Source organism: Pagrus major, chromosome 6 (assembly GCF_040436345.1).
Source record: "Pagrus major chromosome 6, Pma_NU_1.0".
NCBI classification, from domain to species: Eukaryota; Metazoa; Chordata; class Actinopteri; order Spariformes; family Sparidae; genus Pagrus; species Pagrus major.
Genome location: NC_133220.1, coordinates 33,303,242 through 33,322,583, shown reverse-complemented (window position 1 = coordinate 33,322,583; position 19,342 = coordinate 33,303,242). Strand labels below are relative to the sequence as shown.

Below are 19,342 nucleotides of genomic sequence, written 5' to 3'. Positions count from 1 at the left end.
TTAAAGGATAGCTCGGCAGGGTCGCCTGGCCAAGCAGCTGCTGCTTGTTCTGCATTGTCTGTTAGACGACTGTGGTAGTGATACATTTTAAGCACTCTTTTTAGGCCTTTGATCAGCAGCTGTGAAGTAGGGATTATCCAACAATGTATATGTCTTCCATATGAAGCTGAAAGTTGTACTGATGTAAAGCTCACATTACTACAGACATACCTCCACAGTGACACCATCTAAAATGGCACAGTAAATCCAGGGGTTTCCCCACTCTTCGTCTTTCATCCAGATTCTCTAGCTATTAATAAAGCCCGTCTGATGCTATCACCATCAGAGCTTGCCCAATCTCCCTTCCATTTTTACATCTTACTTGTTGCCCCTTCCTGTTTAAGACCCTCCTCATCTGTGGGGCACCAGTGCTCCCGCTGCCACACGACCCAGTTTCCTCTGGAGGAATTCCCTCCCTCTTCCTGCAGGCGCCCCTCCTCGTAAAGGCTCTGGAGGAAGGCCAGAGTTAGAGAGGTGTCCGAGACTGAAGCTGTGCGGTTAGGCTTCCAAAGCTACATTTAACCCAGAGATGGACTAATCGGGAGCAGGGTGGTTATGGGTCTGGTGTAGGGACTGACATAGAGACTACATAATGTGGTGTCTGCAGTGTGCCTCTGACAGGAGTCAGTCCTTGCTGGAGCTGGAATCAGACAGCTGGTAAGCCTAACCTTGAGCGTGCAGTGTGTTGAAGTCGATACGTTTAATAGTTGCTTGACATGTACTTACTCTCTGATTTGGCTCTGAATTTGTCTCGTGATGCAGGTTGTACATTTCACTAATGGCCTCTCTTTTATTCAGGGACTGCTGCCAGACTCCACTGAGATCAATTTAGAAAGCATTTATTAAAGTCCGACAGAATTGCTGTTACTCCTTATTGGACGAATTGCCTTTAATGTAGTAGATTTTGTGCCAGACTAGAGCATCTGATGAAATTCACAAGGTGCACACTTTGTGCAAGTAAGGTGTGCTTCATTTGTGATGCAGCAAAGGTCTCTGCTTCATTAATGAGCCAATTGTTGATTTTCCTGCTGTGTGCCAAGCAGGTGAATGCAGCTGAATCATATTTCACTGTTCTTCATCAAATGTCCTCTAACTAATATTTAATCAACTTAAACTGATTCTAAGAGTTACTCACTTGCAGCAACGTCAGTGCGAGCACACAGAAAAGTCGAGGAAAACCAGATGGGGCAGGTTGTGTGTGTGAGTGACAGGTCTGAGTAATTAATTCATCACTGTGGAGTGACACAGTGAGAAGAGGCTGCACTTGAAGAAGCCACTCAGCGGCACAATGAGGGCATCTCTAGGGGAGGTGTTTACACCAGAGCTGTCCTCACATCACCTGCCACCCTGCTGGATCCATCCATCCATTCTATACACACGTCATTAAAATTCATCAGCTGGCAATATATTCACTGTCATGGGTTGCTGCTGTATTGTGACGGGTTTTGAATTTAACACCTACCTGATTCAAGAGGGAAGTTGAGGTGCATGTTGATGTGGGTGTAATCTGTATTAAAAAAATGCTGACTTTTTAAAACCATACCTGGCATCTTTGTCTAATGGTAACCTTAAAAATGGCACAGAGAGGTGACTGTTTGGAAGTTCATTATCCTGTCACATGGAATTCTCCACAGCTTATGAAAACAGATGTATCATGTCCTCTGTGGCAAATGTGATGCCAGATTTTTTTTAAGCTTAATGTGTAAATGGAAGTCCAACCACAGATACCGACAGAGTAGCTTTTTATATTTCAGTATTGTATTTTATACATTGTTTTCACTGCAACAACACATGGATGCATCCTATGATTCTGTCCTACCATGTCCTGCTTTAATTATAATAGTATAGTATATGATTTAGTGTAGACGTCAGACTAGACGTCAGTTTGAGAGGGTGACGGTTTGCCTTGCCTGAGCGTGAAAAGTTCACGTGTATGGAGATTCAGCCCAGCGAAGGCTATAATGTCGGGAACAACGGACAAACCTACAATTAACAGCCAAAACGTCCATGTTTGGAGGAGGATTATTCATAAGCAGTTTATTCATAAGGTTATCACCCAAGCAACTAGGGTTTGAGTCCTGTGTGAGGTCAGTACTCAGTGGTGGTTGTTTCCAGGAAGTAGTTATTTTAAGTGAAAGCTTGATCATTTCCCTAACCTTACCAAGTAGTTTTTGTGCCTTTATTTTGAAAGTGTAAGCTGATGTTACATGTTTGTTATTGCTAACTTGACCACGATACTGTGTTGTTTTCATGGATAGGCAAGGCCAAATGTGATGGTGACACAGTGGACCGTGGGTCAATTACAGGGTTTGGCGTGGGTTGAATTAAAGTAATTTAGCATAAATTTTAATGAGGCTGGATAAATGCTTGGCACAGACTGTAGAAGTCTCTCAGTTAGTTGATGGGTCTGACCATTCCTCTCCCCCTGTCTAAGTAAATTGGATCAGTAATGCTTTGACTGCTGGGGTGACTCCCGACTGCTGCTGGAAGAAGAGTAGCTTCGTACATATTGAAACTGAAAAACTGATTGAAATTATTTGTATATTTTACAAGGAATGGTTGTCCTCGACCAACTGTCCTTGTTTTGGTGAAACTGGTTGTCTCTGTTGTTGTTGTTTTTAAACACATTGCATGGTGGTTGATTGTGTAACTAACAGAAGAACATCTTGCTCAGTAACTCTAATGCAACAAAACCAGCTATGTGAGGACATAAACATGCATTGGGTGCTGTCACGCTTTCAGTCTACAGTAAATTCTGAAAGGGATCTGTCTACTCTTGCTTCGAGCTGAGTGCCACACTTTGCACAAGCATGCAAAGCCTCTCTTCCATCTAAACAAATGGATATTTCCAATTAGACATCCTCTGCTGGAGCAGACGTATTACAGCCCGCCCTTCAGTCTAATTAAAGGACTCTCTCTGATTAGATTTGTTCCTTTTAGAATTAAAAATGTGTTGAGGATGCATGGGGAGGAGAATGAAGATGCAGAGAGGGTTTTTATAATGAGCATCGAGTGTCCAGCTCGGAGGGAGAAGACATTTTTTCTAATGAGAGATCTTATCCCATGACTGAAGACCTTCAGCCTACCTCACAGTGACGTGGCTTAAAGAAACAGTTCATCCAAAAATGAAAATTCAGTCATTATCTTTTCGTAGTCCACAAAACATTTCAGGGGCTTCACAGGAAAGCAGCATTGCAGCATTCTCCTAAACAACGGAAGTTGTGTGTAATGTATATAAGTGTATGTATATATATGTATGTGTGTGTATATACTGTATATACAGTATATATACATATAACATGCTGTATGTGTACATATATATACTGTGTATATATATACATACAGTATATACAGTATATATAAATATATATACTGTATGTATATATACAATTTAAGAAGACTAAGAGTAGTATTATTACGTGTATATATATACATATATGTATATATATACTGTATATATATATATATATACTGTATATATATATATACTGTATATATACAGTAAAGCTTTGTATGGAGCCATTTTTGGTTCTGTTTGCTAACAGTGCTAGCAACCTAGGTACCTGTAGCTACACTTTACGCTAACACAAGACAAGCTGAATGGAGCTATTTTATGTTTTGTTGTTTGTTCAGTATTCTTTTTACTTTTTGAATAAAGTCCCATCTTCTTCAGTTGTTTAGGAGAATGCTGCAAAATGAGATGTTTTGTTTAATGAATATTTGTTGCCTCTATAGACCATTTTCTGATCTGCCACTGTTACAGTTAAGATAATGTTACTTTTGGTAAAGATCACAGGAGAGTAAAACAAGAATGTTGGCTTTGTTATGTTGAGCACTGAGCTGGAATCAGGATGTTCATATAAAGACTGCAAACAGTTAACCTAGCTCTCTCCAAAGTTAAAACATCTGCCTACCAAAACCTTGAACGTTCACTAATTAAAACGTTATCTCTCCTCTGTTTAATTTGTACACAAACACAGTGTTTAAACTAAGCTGTAAAAACTTGTTTTGGTTGGGGCTTTATGTGCTTGATCTGTGTTGTTGCTAACAGCAGCAAACAGCTAAGCAGCTGAGCTAATAGCCTCCTGTTTGTAGCTCCATACTTAACACTTGCGCAGTGTTGACCTTCTCATTGTATTCTTCAAAAGAATGCAGATAAGCATATTTCTCAAAATGTTGAGCTATCCCATAAAAAGCTTTTTAATGTCGTGCTAGTTCCAGCTGTCCTCCTCAGAGACATTCACATGTCTACAAGAGGTACTTTGATTGTTTAAGGTATTTTTACCATGAAAAAGCTGTTGTTTTCTTGTAAGGACAGTCTGCTGAAAGGGCAGGCTGTGGTACTGGCGGCCACTAGAGTAATGCAGTTCCCACTTAAATGTCCAGTGATATCTAAAATATATCACTTGTCACAGGCAATACTGTACTGAGCTGTGTGTGTATAGCCTAAGTTATCACTTCAACATGGTTTTCAGATTGTTTCATTTGAATAACTGATAGAGGCCTGAGAAGTTAAAACTATCCAGTAGCTACTTCTCAATTCAGTCAAGCTGGTTTTATTTATATAGCCCAAAATAACTAAATTGACTTAGAAAACTAATCTCTACAACATATAAAATACTCATGTAACTACCTGCAGATAAGTCAGGGGAAAAGGATGCTAAATTGAAGACCCCAAACACTGGTATAGATTATGCCAGCAAGGTCCTCCACATTCACCAAAAAAAGTAAAATGACATGTGGCATCTGTATTTTCTATTGCTCACTGGAATCAACTGTGCATGAATGATATAGATTGTATATGAGCATGTTTAAATGTCACCCTCGAGCATTCTGTTTGCACAGGCTAATGAAAGACGTTATTTTTCACTACTCATTTCACCTTGCATGTACCACATCTTTACTGCTCTGAGCCCCCTCCGGACATCAAATCTCTTTCCTGTTAAAGCTATCATTCTAGCCTTTATTATCTAACCTTGACACATTCTCCCACAGAGAGCGAGGAATTTGACAAGGTTATGAAGTGATAGATGCCTCTAGATGGGCTTCCTTGTTCTGAGCCTCTCCACTTCATCCATCAGCTTATGACGAATAGAATGAAACTTTATTGATCGTCTTTTGAAAAAGGTTGCTTTAAGGTATTAAAAAGCTCACATTTCCACCATAGATTGTAACTGGCAAGGTGAAGTTCAGGAAATCAGGTGTAATTTTTTCAAAGTCTGGTCCAATAACTACATAATAGTGTTACCTGGCTTTGGTTGATGAATTGGAGACATTTCTCTCTCAGACTGATCGACTGTGCCGTTCATACAAGGTCAGATGGTACATTTGCAGCAGGCCTGTACCCTGTAACATGAATTTATTGTTTTCTGCTTTCTGATAGTGGCATTGTAAGATAATATTCTGTGCAAGTAATCAAAGAAGGAAGTGTAGTATGTTTTATTCACACTCACCTTACAAGCCACCTGCCAGTGAAACTTTGGTGCCCACTTCTAGAGCTAGACGTTGAATGAATACAAGTCTATGGAGTTGCATGTTGTAGAATTAACTTTATCAGTTTGTTATAGTGTTCACAGCTGTCACTAGGATGTTATCACTTTTATTGTGTTCTCAAAATGTGTGTCTTAAGTGGACATGTATTCACTTAGGCTGCATTCAGTAGCCTTCCCTGTTCTCACATCAACAGCCCCTCTCTGCTGAGCTGGCTTCTAATGCATTCAGCTAAAATATGTAACATTCTTTTTAGTCTTGTATTGGCATCAAGTTCTGCCTCTGTATAAAGAAAAAGGCTAAACTTCTCTGGAGTGGCACAGCTTGTTATTTCACTCAATCAAGAGGAATTCATATAATGTGTCTGTTTTTTCTTCTGGTAAAACCCGCCTTGATTCCTCAAAGTAAGAGTTATTGAGCTGTGTTCAAGCTTCAAAACTCAGTGCATTTAGCCCTCTCAGGTAATCAAAACAGTCTGAGAGGTGTGGAGGAAGTGAACAGATCTGAGGTTGACATTTAGCCATAGCCTGGTGTGGTACCACCGGGGTTTATCCAATCTGTACAGGCTGATGTTGGTCCTTATTGATCTTAATATTAAAGGCACTGCTTCACATGCCTCTATCACTCTCAACATTGTGTCGCTTTGTTTGAAGATTGAAAGAGTGAGCTGCTGATAATGTCATATGGATTTCAGTGATTGTTCTTTGGTATTCATGATTTATTCAAAGGCATTGAATTTCTTCTAATCAAGATCCAGTGGAATAGACGTATAGCTTCTGAGAATGACTTAAGGTAGTTTCTGCATTGTAAAGTGTAAAGAGAGAGGCAGCACTCAGACTGCGGCTATAAATTCTCTCACTCGTATTTGTACCCTGCCAGCAGTATCAAAGTTCACTTTTTCTATGTATCACGTGCCTCTAGCTGAAACACAAAGCAGTGCATGCCCTCATGAAAATGACTCAGCAAACTAACCTAGCCTGCCCTGTGTGTTGTGTTGCAGTGTGGAAGGTGATGCTCCAGGCAGCGAGGTGGGCGCCTCTGTGGACCCCAGCAGCGGCTACAGTTGCATCCCAGTGACCCACAGCGGGGGGCTCGGCCCCGATCACCTGGACAGTCAGCTCTACGGACACATCTTCCTGCCCAGCCACCCGCGGCCCCGCCGACCCAAGCTTCAGCATTCCCAGTCTATTCTCCGCAAGCAGGCAGAGGAGGAGGCTATCAAGCGCTCCCGCTCTCTGTCTGAGAGCTATGAGCTCTCATCAGACCTACAGGACAAGCAGGTGAGGGGGGGGGGTACACAAAGACATCGACAACTTTCATCTGGAAACAACACAGGGATGGGCTATATTTCTGAAACAATGACACTATTAATTAACTAAGAACAATAAATATTGTATTTTATCATGATATAGAAAATGTATGAAAATATCACATGCAAAATAATGAAAATGATCTTATGCATTATTTCAGACAAAAGAAAAAAAACGTAATACCTTTGGAATTGATTTTTATTTGCTTGAAATCATTTAGTTGAATTGTGATGGATACATTTTATCATGTATTGCCCTTGGTGACAAATCCACCAAAGAATTATCACCCAACTTTGCAGTTTCTCAGCACACGAGTGCTTTAGCTTCGTTTAGCTTATTGCTTTGGTTTTTAAGCTTTACTGTTTTGGTTCGTGGCCTCATCTCATTTACAAAAGGATTAATTGGACATTTTTTAGGTCACCTGAAAAACAACTCTGAATAAATCCTAATGTTGCTGTGTGTCTGCTGGATGTGTAAATTTGCAACTATTTAGCATGTTGGCCGTAACAACTCTGTAAGGTTATAATTGTTTTGTCTATAGCTGCCCCCAAATGGCAAAATAATTCACTTATTTGGCTTTGATTTGAACGACAAACTATGATAATTTCCCTACAACACAATGCCACTGAAAGTTGATTGAGGATCATATTGAAGTATGAACCTGCCTAATCTAATACAACCTCCATTGAGCATATCTGAGATCATCAGCTGTAAGGCAACAGTCAGTGACTTTCTCCCGCTCACTTAGGTTTCATACTTTATATGGTTTGGTAACTGGTTCTATCTAATGGCAAGGAGTCACATTCAAAACCGCACACAATTAATTAGTTCCTACCATACTGCATACTCGACCTGCATTGACAGACCAAAATGGATCCACAAAATCTAGTAATAAATAAATGCAAAAGGAGCAACTCGAAACCAAGATATCACAGTACAAATAGAAATTGTTTGAGCTACATCCTGTTGTGTGCTTCTGTGAAATGAACTGTGCAATACATTTTAACAATATTTCACTGCTATTGCTGTAAATCCATCAAAGAGATTCAAACCTAATGTACTGTATGTACAAAACCACCACATCATGAGTAGCAGCAGAAGAAGAGGAAGTAGGAGTAACCATATATTGTCATACCAGTAAGCATGTCATTTCCAAAGTTATATATTTGTTTCACATAGAAGCTGCAATGTAGCGGTCCCCACGGTCCAATATTTTGGACCGGATCCAAAAAGGACTCATAGACATTTGGACCTAATCCAAATATATCTGAGAGTAATTAGAGTTATTCTAAAATGTGGTCAACCCAAACAGACTCAAAGAGGAGAGAGAGGCTAAACCTATCAATGAAAGTTGAAATCATTACATGCCAGTTAGAGCTAATAATGAGTCCTCTTGTGATTTATCATATGATTTATTTATATATTACACATATTGAAACACAGACCTGAGACCCACAGCAATAAAAATGGGACCCTATACAAACCAAGTGGATGCATGAAGACCTCTACTGCAAAGTCACACATACCTGCTGGATAATATCATAACAGGTCAAAATGTAACAAATTGCCCTTCTGAATTATTTATTAGAAATGTATGATGATGTACCCCCAATGTACTAAATTTTAAATAAAAAGTCAACATCTTAGATTATCTGAAGGTTATTACATTACCTGTTACTATAAGCTGATGTCTCTCTGAAGCGTCATATAGTGGTCAAATAAAAGTGATGTCATGGTTGTCTGGTGTGGTCTTGTGTCTAGTTGGGAAGGACACTGGTCCTCTTGTTAAACACTGTAGCTTGTTGGAGTTTCACTCACTGTCATGGTCCTTGTTCCTTGTGGCAAGACCACTGGCCTCCTTTTCCCTCACAGGACACAGGGAAATATGATTAGTGTCAATCTACTTCCTCCATAGGAGGAAAACTAGGTCAATGCGCAAAACGCACAGGGCTAAGAGAGGGGAGTAAAACTAAAACTGCTCTGGACACCATCCTAGAGGTACATGTCTTTAGTATAAAGATCTATTTCTCAGTCATTTCATGTAAGTGTACTTTATGTTATACACCTGACTGATTCCATTCAAGCATAGTCATTTTCATCCCTCTTTTAATGAAAGAGATTTAAACGCTGAAGCATCCACTAGTAATCAATCACAATTTCAGCACATCTTTTACTACATTTTAATTTGTGGTCTCTTTATCGTCATCCAGCATCACTGCAGTCCCCAGCTATAATCATGTTTCTCCACCAAGTCTTGTTTGTGGAAGTTCCTCCAAGAGCAATTCTTCATCATTATTTGGGCCATTACAAGTTTATCAGTCAAGCTGTACTTCCATCACAATTCAACATTATCCATCTTCCCGGGGGTCTATTGGAGTCTAATAAAGCCTGAATTCCAGCCATTTTTGAATGCCATCGCCACTATTCTTCAGTTTCTCAAGCCATGACAAAAGCAGATAAGAAAGCAGCATCATTCTTCAGTCTGTCTAATCCATGTTTCCAATGTAATAGTTTAACTAAAATTTTTGTTCAACAGTAGATTTTCTAGACGGAGTTCTTTCAAGTGATACACCAAATAAAATCTACTATGATTGCTTGGAATATAATGAGAAATGGAGAAATGGAGAAGTTAAATCCACTTCCAGTTTCAATTTATGTTTTCTGCCATTATGTTGCCTTTCTAAATATTTGGAGCAAACTACAAACTTTTAACAGCCAGTTTGACAAAATAATCTCAAATCAAGGTCCATTTACTCAATGTTTTTTTCTATTCTGCTCAGTCATTATCCATAAGTTACGCGATGAACTAAATGAGCCATCTCCATGACAACTTAGCAAACACAATGTGCTGATGAAGACTAGGAGTGGAAATCACAGAGTACCTCACAATATGATACGATTCACAATATGTTGCCCACGATAATGATACTACAGTATAACGATACAGCAATTCAGTGGTGGCCTAAGGGTTAGAGAAACAAGCTTGTGACTGGAGGGTTGCTGGTTCAAACCCCCAAACCCTACAGAATAAATCTGGGTGGGGAAAGTGAACGGCAGCGTTTGCTCCATCCTCATCCCCACTGAGGTGCCCTTGAGCAAAACCCCTAACCCTGGCTGCTCCAGTGTATCGATAATAGTATCTCAAGAGGAAGAATAGCGATATATTGCTGTACCGATATTTGGTCCCACCCCTAATAAAGACAGCGATGTGGTTAAAAGTTCTGGAAAATCAAGGACTTGGACCTTAAAATTTTGAAGATTTTGTCAAACAGCCTTTTCCAGGGTCAGTAATGAAATTTCACGCAGCTTTGGTCTGATAAAATCCAAATTACAGTACCTTTCAGGGTACTGCATTCATCATACCCGTTCTCACCTTAGGATCACTATCACCAGTTGTCCCATTACAGATAAAATTTGCAAGGTTAGATTGTCAAGAGACTGTAGCTAAGGAAAAAATGCATTTTTGACACCAACATTCCTTCTCTCCCTGCAGGTGGAGATGCTAGAGCGCAAATATGGTGGGCGTTTCATAACCCGGCATGCAGCCCGCACCATCCAGACAGCCTTCCGCCAATACCAGATGAACAAGAACTTTGAGCGTCTTAGAAGTTCTATGTCTGAGAACCGTATGTCCAGACGGATCGTCCTATCCAATATGAGAATGCAGTTTTCCTTTGAAGGGCCTGAAAAAGTCCACAGCTCCTATTTCGAGGGAAAGCAGGTCTCGCTAACAGATGATGGCACCAAGATTGGTGCACTGGTGCAGTCAGAGCATAGTGGGGAAATGGGCATGCAGGCCAAGACTCCCACGACACAGAGTGACTTCACAGACGCTATAACAGAACTTGAAGATGCCTTCTCTAGGCAGGTCAAATCTCTAGCTGAGTCCATAGACGATGCTCTAAACTGTCGCAGTCTACATGGTGACGACAACCAGTCGGAGCCAGGGAGAGGCCACCAGGATATGGACAGGGAGCTCAGCTGCCAGGTTAAACCCTCCCACAGTGCTTCAGAACACCGCAAACTGGACGAGATGACGGCGTCTTACAGTGACGTCACCCTTTACATCGATGAAGAAGAACTGTCACCGCCACTGCCCCTGTCTCAATCTGTCGACCGGCCCTCCAGCACAGAATCGGACTTGCGTCAGCGTTCCCTCAACTCTTCCCAGGACTACTGGTCACTGGCTCATAAGGATGAGAAAGGGGACACAGACACCAGTTGCCGCAGTACACCATCTCTGGAGTGTCAAGAGCAGCGCTTGCGGGTAGACCATCTACCTTTACTTACCATTGAGCCTCCAAGCGACAGCTCGGTGGAGCTGAGTGATCGTTCTGACCGCAGCTCTTTGAAGAGACAGAACGCCTATGATCGGACCCTCAGCAACCAGCAGAGCAGCCCCAAACACATTGGCCACAGCCTTCCACCCAGAGGGCCTTCCAGAGAAGAGGATGCCACCCGCCATCGGCCAAGACAACTGGAGGCCCATCTGGCCATCAATGGCACTGCAAACCGGCAGAGCAAGTCAGAGTCTGATTTCTCTGACGGTGACAATGACAGCATCAACAGCACATCCAACTCCAATGACACCATCAACTGCAGCTCAGAGTCCTCGTCCAGGGACAGCCTGAGGGAGCAGACGCTCAGCAAGCAGACGTACCACAAAGAGACACGCAACAGCTGGGACTCGCCTGCATTCAGCAATGACATCATCCGCAAGAGGCACTACCGCATTGGCCTAAACCTCTTCAACAAGTATGTAAACACATCTACATGACATCCATTAACAAACTGCTCGCACAGAACCAGACACAATCTGATACACATAACACACCCAGTGAGGGAGAGGTCATGTAAATTAGATCCAGTCCATGACTTATGATTTAGAGAATATTTTTGTAAAGGAACCAACATGAAACTGATGCAATAGCTATGCAGGAATGTTGAATAAAACAAAAGCACTGTCTGTTCTACTTCAGGTGCAAACGAGTCTGGGAATCAACCTGCTGCGCAGAGTGATTCATCTGACTCTGTGTGATTCCATTTAATCATAGATGATTGTGGATTTGGTTTCTTTCAGACCCGGCCATTAAGTTCTTTTTAATCATTTGTGATTGGCACCACAGAGAAACGTAGCTCCCTCCTCCCAACTCTCGGCCCTCATCCCTTCCCACCTCCCTCCTTGCCTCTCTAAATCCTGTCCCTCATCTGACACACATTTGGCAAGGGACAGAAGTGCAGTGGGATAATCACAGATTTGGATTGTGTCCTCACTCCTTCCTTGTTTGTCTCTCCGTCTCACTCTCTCTCTACCTTCTCCTGTGTCTCCAGGAAACCAGAAAAAGGCATCCAGTATCTGATTGAGCGGAACTTTGTTCCAGACACTCCAGTGGGTGTGGCCCACTTCCTGCTGCAGAGGAAAGGCTTGAGTAGACAGATGATTGGCGAGTTCCTGGGTAACAGACAGAAGCAGTTCAACCGTGATGTCCTTGAGTGAGTTTGCAGCGAGTAATGTCTGTGTAATCATTGCTTCATTTTAATGTGCAGATGGATCATTTTGTCACAACCCCTAAAATCATGCAGATTCTCCAAAACAGGCTTTTGATTTCACTTTCCAACTTGCCATTTTATTTTATCTTCCTTCCAGGAACATAAATCATCATTTAGTTGCCAATAGGGTTGCCAGTTTGCAATCTTCACTCATTCAAACAGTCTTTGGAGTTTCTGAGTACCACATAATGACTCAAGTTACATCCAGGAAATAAACAGAAATAGAATCCACTCAGGAAATTGCTGTGATGCTCAGATAAACATACAGACCCCATTTATATTCCTTAGTCATTTTAATAGGGAAGGGAAGATTGTAAAGATCTTGTATTTTCCAGTCGTGATTCTTTGCATCATTCAAATAGTGCCTCTACTCTATACTTTAGGCTGGATTGACTTATCTGAAACTCACTTGAAGCACACCAGCTCTATCAGAGCCCATTGAGATTCAGTGGAGGATAAGGCCAGGAAAGGTCCGTAGGTGTCAGTTTGACAGGCATATCTAAAGGGCTCAATGAGAAAACGTCTATAAATCTTGACACGCAAGGTATCAAGGTATCAGGGCTCCGGAGAGTCAAGTCACAGTCCTCACTTCAGCTGAGAAAAAAGTTCTCCCTTTATTTAAGTCAGTGGCAGTGGTGCCCCCAAAGGGTGGACAGGGGTCACAGCTACTCTGATACACTTGCTGACCCTTCCACTGGCTTCTCCTTGCCAATCACATCTGCATGATGTGCTTTTATCTGATATTTTACATTAAGTACTGTTTATTTACAATGAATGAATAATTTATTTTTTCCATAATAGTTCATATAAATTAAAATAACGAATGCATAGCCAGCCAGCTGCTTTTGACCTGTTTGACTGGGTAATCAACCCCCTTCCTGTTGGTTGCCACCCAAAGATTTCCAGTGGTCCCATCTGGCCACCCCTATGAAAAATTTCCAGGGGCTCCACTGGTCTGTGTTTCTCAAACAGTATGTTGGGTCAATATCACAGTGGAAAAATCCTCCATTATACATAAAAGTCCTGCATTAAACTTGCACTAATGCAGACAAATGACAGTGTGTAATTTGAAAGGATCACTTATAGTGATGAAACCATAAAATTCATATCACCACCTCTGGAACTATTCTCAGCTCTACTGACTTTTTTGGCAACTTCTAGGTGATTGTTTTTGGGTTTTAAAGCCTAAAGCTTACTGTTGCTCTTTTGGTTCAGTCTCACTGCTCTCATGAACCAGAAGCAAAGCCACTAACATTATTTTTACAACATCAAACTACAAACAGACAACTGTTAGATAACTTATTAGCCATAATAAGGTGATAAAAGAGGAAAGGCACCAGTATGCTTTCAGAACCAACAGATCCACAGAGGACGCCATATCTACTGCTCTTCACTCAGTCTTCACGCACCTGGAGAATAAGAATAGCTACATCAGAATGCTGTTTGTGACCTTGAGCAATTTACTGCTCAATGACAGTAAATCCAAGGAGCTGATTGTTGATTTTGGAAAAAAGGAAGCAAAGACACACACCCCTGTTTACATCAGTGGAGCTGAGGCGAAACAGGTGAACAGTTTAAAGTTCCTTGGAATCACTGAGAACCTATCCTGGTCATCACACATCACCACCCTGGTTAAAAAAGTAAAGTAAAGGCTCTATTTCCTATGGAAACTTGGTAGATGCTGGTCAACATTTACAGAGGAGCAATAGAAAGCATCCTGACTGGAAACATCACAAACTGGCATGGTTCATCATGGCCCAGGACAGGAAGGCTCTACAGCGGGTGATTAAAACCAACCAGAACTTCACTGGTACCATCTACAGAGTATCAGTGACATCAGTGAAGTGAGATGTCTGCACAGAGCCCACAGACTCGAACATAGTTTCGTTTTTTAAACACTTGTGTTTTAAAAAATGACAATAAATGTACCTTGTACGTTGTATAATATGTTAAATGTGTGTGTGTGATGTGGAGTTCTTCCCTTTAGTGGTAAAACGATGGTAAGTGCTACTTTAAGTAAATGTGTTAGCAGGAAAACTTTGAAGTATCAAAAGTGACGAAAGGGATAAAAATCTTGAATTTCCATCTCTCTGAATTTGAAGTTTTTAAAGAGGGAAGGAGTAAAAGAAGACATTTTTTATTACAGATTGAGAACATTTTCTGAAACAATTTAGATACTGTCTACAAAGAATTGTGTCATTAAGCTATTTCTGGAATAATATAGATTATTAGGATTTAACCTGACAGCAGTAGCCGTAGCTCTCTCATACTGAATGTGAAAATTAACAATTGAACTGTAGCTGTCTGTAACAGCAGCTGTTGCTGATGAAAGTAGTGCATAAATCTCATGCAGCTTTCCTCGACAATCAATACATTCCTGTTTGAAAGAATTGTTTGTATTATCCAATATTGTATATTGTTTTGTATTTTATTGTAGTGTATTTCCAAACTGATCACTGTTAATTGTGTGTTTTTCTCCAGCTGTGTGGTGGATGAAATGGACTTCTCAGCGATGGAGCTGGACGAAGCGCTCAGGAAATTTCAGGCTCACATCAGAGTGCAGGGAGAAGCTCAGAAGGTTGAGCGGCTGATAGAGGCCTACAGGTGAGAAGGTCCTGACAGAGAGACATGACAGGCTTTCATCTGGGTCATTAAAAATAATCACCCCAAGTCATGTCGTTTTTTCACAGCAAGTAGGAATAAACTAATGTTTTTGATAATAGGGTCTTAAATCAGCTTGGACCTAGTGAGGGTTACATGACAAGATGATCATTGTCAGGGTCATTTCCATGCCTTGTATTTACCACCAACACAGCATGTATGAATAATGGATAGCACAAGCTAGCTTTGTACCATTTCAAAAGCACCATTACCCTCTGAAACAGACCCAAAAAGTCCCTGTCTTCCTTTTACACTCGCAGGCATAAGAGCATCAGTGCAGCAGTATAAAGCCATTTTACATCCAGACGTTGTTCGACCAGGTCATTGTAGAAAATAAAAAAGAAAAAGTTGAAGAAAACCTCCCTCAGGGCTGCTGATGGATGTTATTTGTCCCTCATTTATTTACTCCAAACCTCTGGAAGAAAGGTGCTCCCATACTGGCAGAGAATTAGCTTCGATCAGCACTTAGCAAGGACATTTCAGCCTCAGTGACCACCAGTTCCACTGTAATATTTGGGAGATAATGATAACTAATCATCTGGCACTTGCCTGGAGTCCAGTCCAGATATGATCATGAATTCACTTTATAGTGACTCAGAAAGCTGTTAAACGGCCTGTCTGATGGCTGCAGGCGGTATTGACAGTCTTCTGTGATACTGATTCATGTGCTTTTGACTTGAGGCTATGCCTCATTATTTGATTGTGTGACCACAGAGCTCATTATTAATATCAATATTGATATTGATAATCCTACCCATAAGTGAAACTGGGAACACTAACAGCGAATGTTACTCATTTATTTTGCCTTGAAGGAAAGTCTTCATACTGATACTTCATTATGATACATGTTCAGTCTGATCTAATGTTAGCACTGCTAGTACAGCTAGCACATTTAGCACGGCATGCTAAGTAACAGGCAACAACATTGGCCCAGAAAAGAAAAATACTTCACACATCTATGTCATGTGCCAGGTGCATAAGAGAGGGACAAATAGACCAAAAGTTGCAAGCAAATTACCACACACTGTCTCACTTGCAAACATACATTTGTTTGCACTGTTTTGGTGAGTGAAACGCTGCTAATCACTCATCAAAATATTGTCTGGACCCCTAAAAATAAAGACAGCTAACACTGTAAGAACCCCTTTTTTCTACAATGTGGGACGTACACATCAAGTAACATTAACAAAAGAAACATCTACTGAAGCCAGTGCTAATGTTATCTAGCTAGGCTGAGTAGCTTAATTGAAAACAAACATCAATTAGTCTTCACGAATGTTGTAAAGGCTTCAGTTGCTAATGGCTAATAAATAACACAATGTGGCTGGTTGAATAGGGCAGAAATAATGCCCTTTAGCAAGACGTTATTTTCTTGATGGTCTAGTACAGAAACGTTGCAAATAAATGTATTTATTTTTTACAAAATAAGTGAAAACAAACACCAAGGAAATGTATATCAGTTTCTCAGCAAAAATTCTTTGTTATTGATTATGTCCAAAATCCTCTTTGCAGCCAACGCTACTGCATCTGCAACCCTGGTGTGGTGCGACAGTTCAGGAACCCTGACACCATCTTCATCCTGGCGTTTGCCATCATCCTCCTCAACACAGACATGTACAGCCCCAACGTTAAGCCTGAGAGGAAAATGAAGCTGGAAGACTTTGTTAAGAACCTTCGAGGTACTTTGCTCTCCCTACCAGCACTGTGCTTACTGTCACAAAACCATATTATCTTAAGACGCTACTGTACAGCTCCAGGATAAATATTCACCCCAAATTGAGTTTTATGCATGCATTTTGCCTTGATTAAGAGCTGTGTCAATAAGTGTGTGTGTGTGTGTGTGTGTGTGTGTGTGTGTGTGTGTGTGTGTGTGTGTGTGTGTGTGTGTGTGTGTGTGTGTGTGTGTGTGTGTGTGTGTGTGTGTGTGTGTATGTGGGTCATGGCCAAGAAAGCTCTGCTTTGAGGCAAAGCACTTTTTAGTTGCCCTCAACAGATTTTGAGGGTATTAACAGGGGCTTTATGGCATGGCTAACTCATTTATCTGCCTATTGGAGTGTAAGTAATTAAAGTACAGTATTGACTGGAGGAGAAATACTCCTCTGAGAGTTCTGAAGGACATTTCTGTCTGTAATGTGAGAAATATGTGCAGCACAGCAGTATGTAAGTAAAATCAGGGGTTCATCAGCTCTTGTAAATCTGTAAATTAATCATTAATCCTTCTCTTTTTCTCTCTCTTTTCCTCTCATCCTCTTACAGGAGTGGATGATGGGGAGGACATCCCCCGAGAGATGCTAGTAGGGATATATGAGCGGATTCGCAAGCGAGAGCTCAAGACTAATGAAGACCATGTGTCCCAGGTTCAGAAAGTGGAAAAACTCATTGTTGGAAAAAAGCCGGTAAGTCTGAGTTTGCCCTTGAGCTGCTGCACGTAGAGTGTGACCACTTTTATCTTCCCCTCCATTCACAAGCTGAATCTAGCAGGAGCATGCAGAACCAAATTACCCAATGTACCTCTGAGCTGTCACAGAGAGCTCTAGGTTATTCATGACCAACGTCCTCTAAAAATGAACAGAAATGAAAGAGTCTTCTTTACATGAACCTACTTTCTTTGCCGTGTGACACATCAATTCTTCAGGCCTGAGACCTTGATGCTGAATGACTGTAATATATCTTTTGCCCTGAGTGTCAGCCAAGACAAGTACCTTCTGACAAGCTTTATAATAACAAATGAGATAAACAGCCTCACACCCAGTGATCTCAAAGGTGTTTACTTGAAACCCTACCCTTTTCCTCAATTCACTGACTACCTTTTCATCAAACTATCTCTACTTCAGTGACACAAATCAGCAGAAGTCCCATGGAAACACAACAACTTAAGGGGATAGTGAGGAGCACATAGATGTTTGCTCTGTGATCCATAAACTAGTTTTCCAGATTTTGAATGTGGCCCATATTTCTTTTTGTACATTATGTTGAATGTCTTTCCTTTGATGTATTGAGAATTTAAACGTTCCCGTATGTGCTCACTGATCCCTGTAAAATAACTCTTGTGTGTCTCTTGCTCACAGATTGGCTCCTTACACCATGGTCTGGGCTGTGTAAGTATTACTTTTTCTGTCGGAAATATCTGAAAAATATCCAACGGCTTTATGGAACAAATGTGAACGTTGTGGAATGTAAAGTTATAGTTTTACCTTGAAAGTCTCTTGTGAGACAACAATAGGCCGGCTCATTAATGGTGCTGTATTGTGTGTGCAGGTACTATCCCTACCCCACAGGAGACTGGTCTGTTACTGCAGACTTTTTGAAGTGCCCGACCCCAACAAACCACAAAAGTTGGGCCTGCACCAAAGGGAGATCTTCCTCTTTAATGACCTGCTGGTGGTATGAAATACATCATTTTTCCAGCACATTGAGAACACACCTAGGTATTCCACTGAAGTCACAGTATACGCTTTGCTTTTTTCACAGGTTACTAAAATTTTCCAAAAGAAGAAGAACTCTGTGACGTACAGCTTTCGACAGTCCTTCTCACTTTATGGCATGCAAGTGCTGCTCTTTGAGAATCAGTGTAAGTGAAGTGGCGACTTTTGTGGAAGCTCTTTCTAAAGGCGTCAGTATGCTTCAAAAAAATTCGTACGATAACACATCTAAAGGCAGAAATGTGTATGGCTGTTCGGAATGGTTCCACTCCAACAAGGGGAGGGCAGATACTTGATGAATTGTTTTACGCTTTTGAACAGTATCTACTCAAAGGTTGGAAGTTGTTCTGTGAGGAATGAAAAAAGAGCTAATCCTGTCTTGTCATCTGCACACCTGGCAAGTCCCTGCATGAAGGCAGCGTGTTTGTTGGATTATTGTTTTCGGAAAGTTACAAGAACTAGCAGACACCCAATTCTGATGTCAGAAAGATATGGAATGAGGGGGTTTCACACAGTGTTCGGTTCATCAAGCATTAACCTTGAAGCATACTGACACCTTCATGGTAGCACAACCAATTTCTGTAGAGCTGTGTATTTTGTGTGAGCACAAGTTAAAGTGTTGATATCGTCACTCTTTAGATTATCCCAATGGAGTCCGTCTGACCTCGGCCATTCCTGGAGCTGATATCAAAGTCCTCATCAACTTCAATGCACCCAATCCTCAGGACCGCAAAAAGTTTACTGACGATTTGCGAGAATCTATTGCTGAAGTCCAAGAGATGGAGAAGTACCGGATAGAATGTGAGTAAAGGTTTAAGCTCTGTTTTTTCACCAGACTGTACTGTCATGTCATGTCCAAATAAAAGAAAA

At 41.1% G+C, this 19,342-nt stretch overlaps 1 protein-coding gene across 3 annotated transcripts in view; it reads left to right on the top strand.

Moving 5' to 3' along the window:
• The window catches only part of iqsec1b (IQ motif and Sec7 domain ArfGEF 1b), a 225,815-nt gene that overhangs the window by 195,588 nt on the left and 10,885 nt on the right, over nucleotides 1-19,342 (top strand). For all 3 annotated transcript variants that reach the window (XM_073467945.1, XM_073467946.1, XM_073467944.1), the window contains 10 exons: nucleotides 6,530-6,809; nucleotides 10,333-11,594; nucleotides 12,171-12,332; nucleotides 14,871-14,993; nucleotides 16,563-16,729; nucleotides 17,307-17,446; nucleotides 18,119-18,148; nucleotides 18,309-18,434; nucleotides 18,522-18,621; nucleotides 19,112-19,273. In XM_073467945.1, coding sequence (XP_073324046.1) covers nucleotides 6,530-6,809; nucleotides 10,333-11,594; nucleotides 12,171-12,332; nucleotides 14,871-14,993; nucleotides 16,563-16,729; nucleotides 17,307-17,446; nucleotides 18,119-18,148; nucleotides 18,309-18,434; nucleotides 18,522-18,621; nucleotides 19,112-19,273 — 2,552 coding nt within the window. The remainder of the gene's footprint in view (nucleotides 1-6,529; nucleotides 6,810-10,332; nucleotides 11,595-12,170; nucleotides 12,333-14,870; nucleotides 14,994-16,562; nucleotides 16,730-17,306; nucleotides 17,447-18,118; nucleotides 18,149-18,308; nucleotides 18,435-18,521; nucleotides 18,622-19,111; nucleotides 19,274-19,342) is intronic.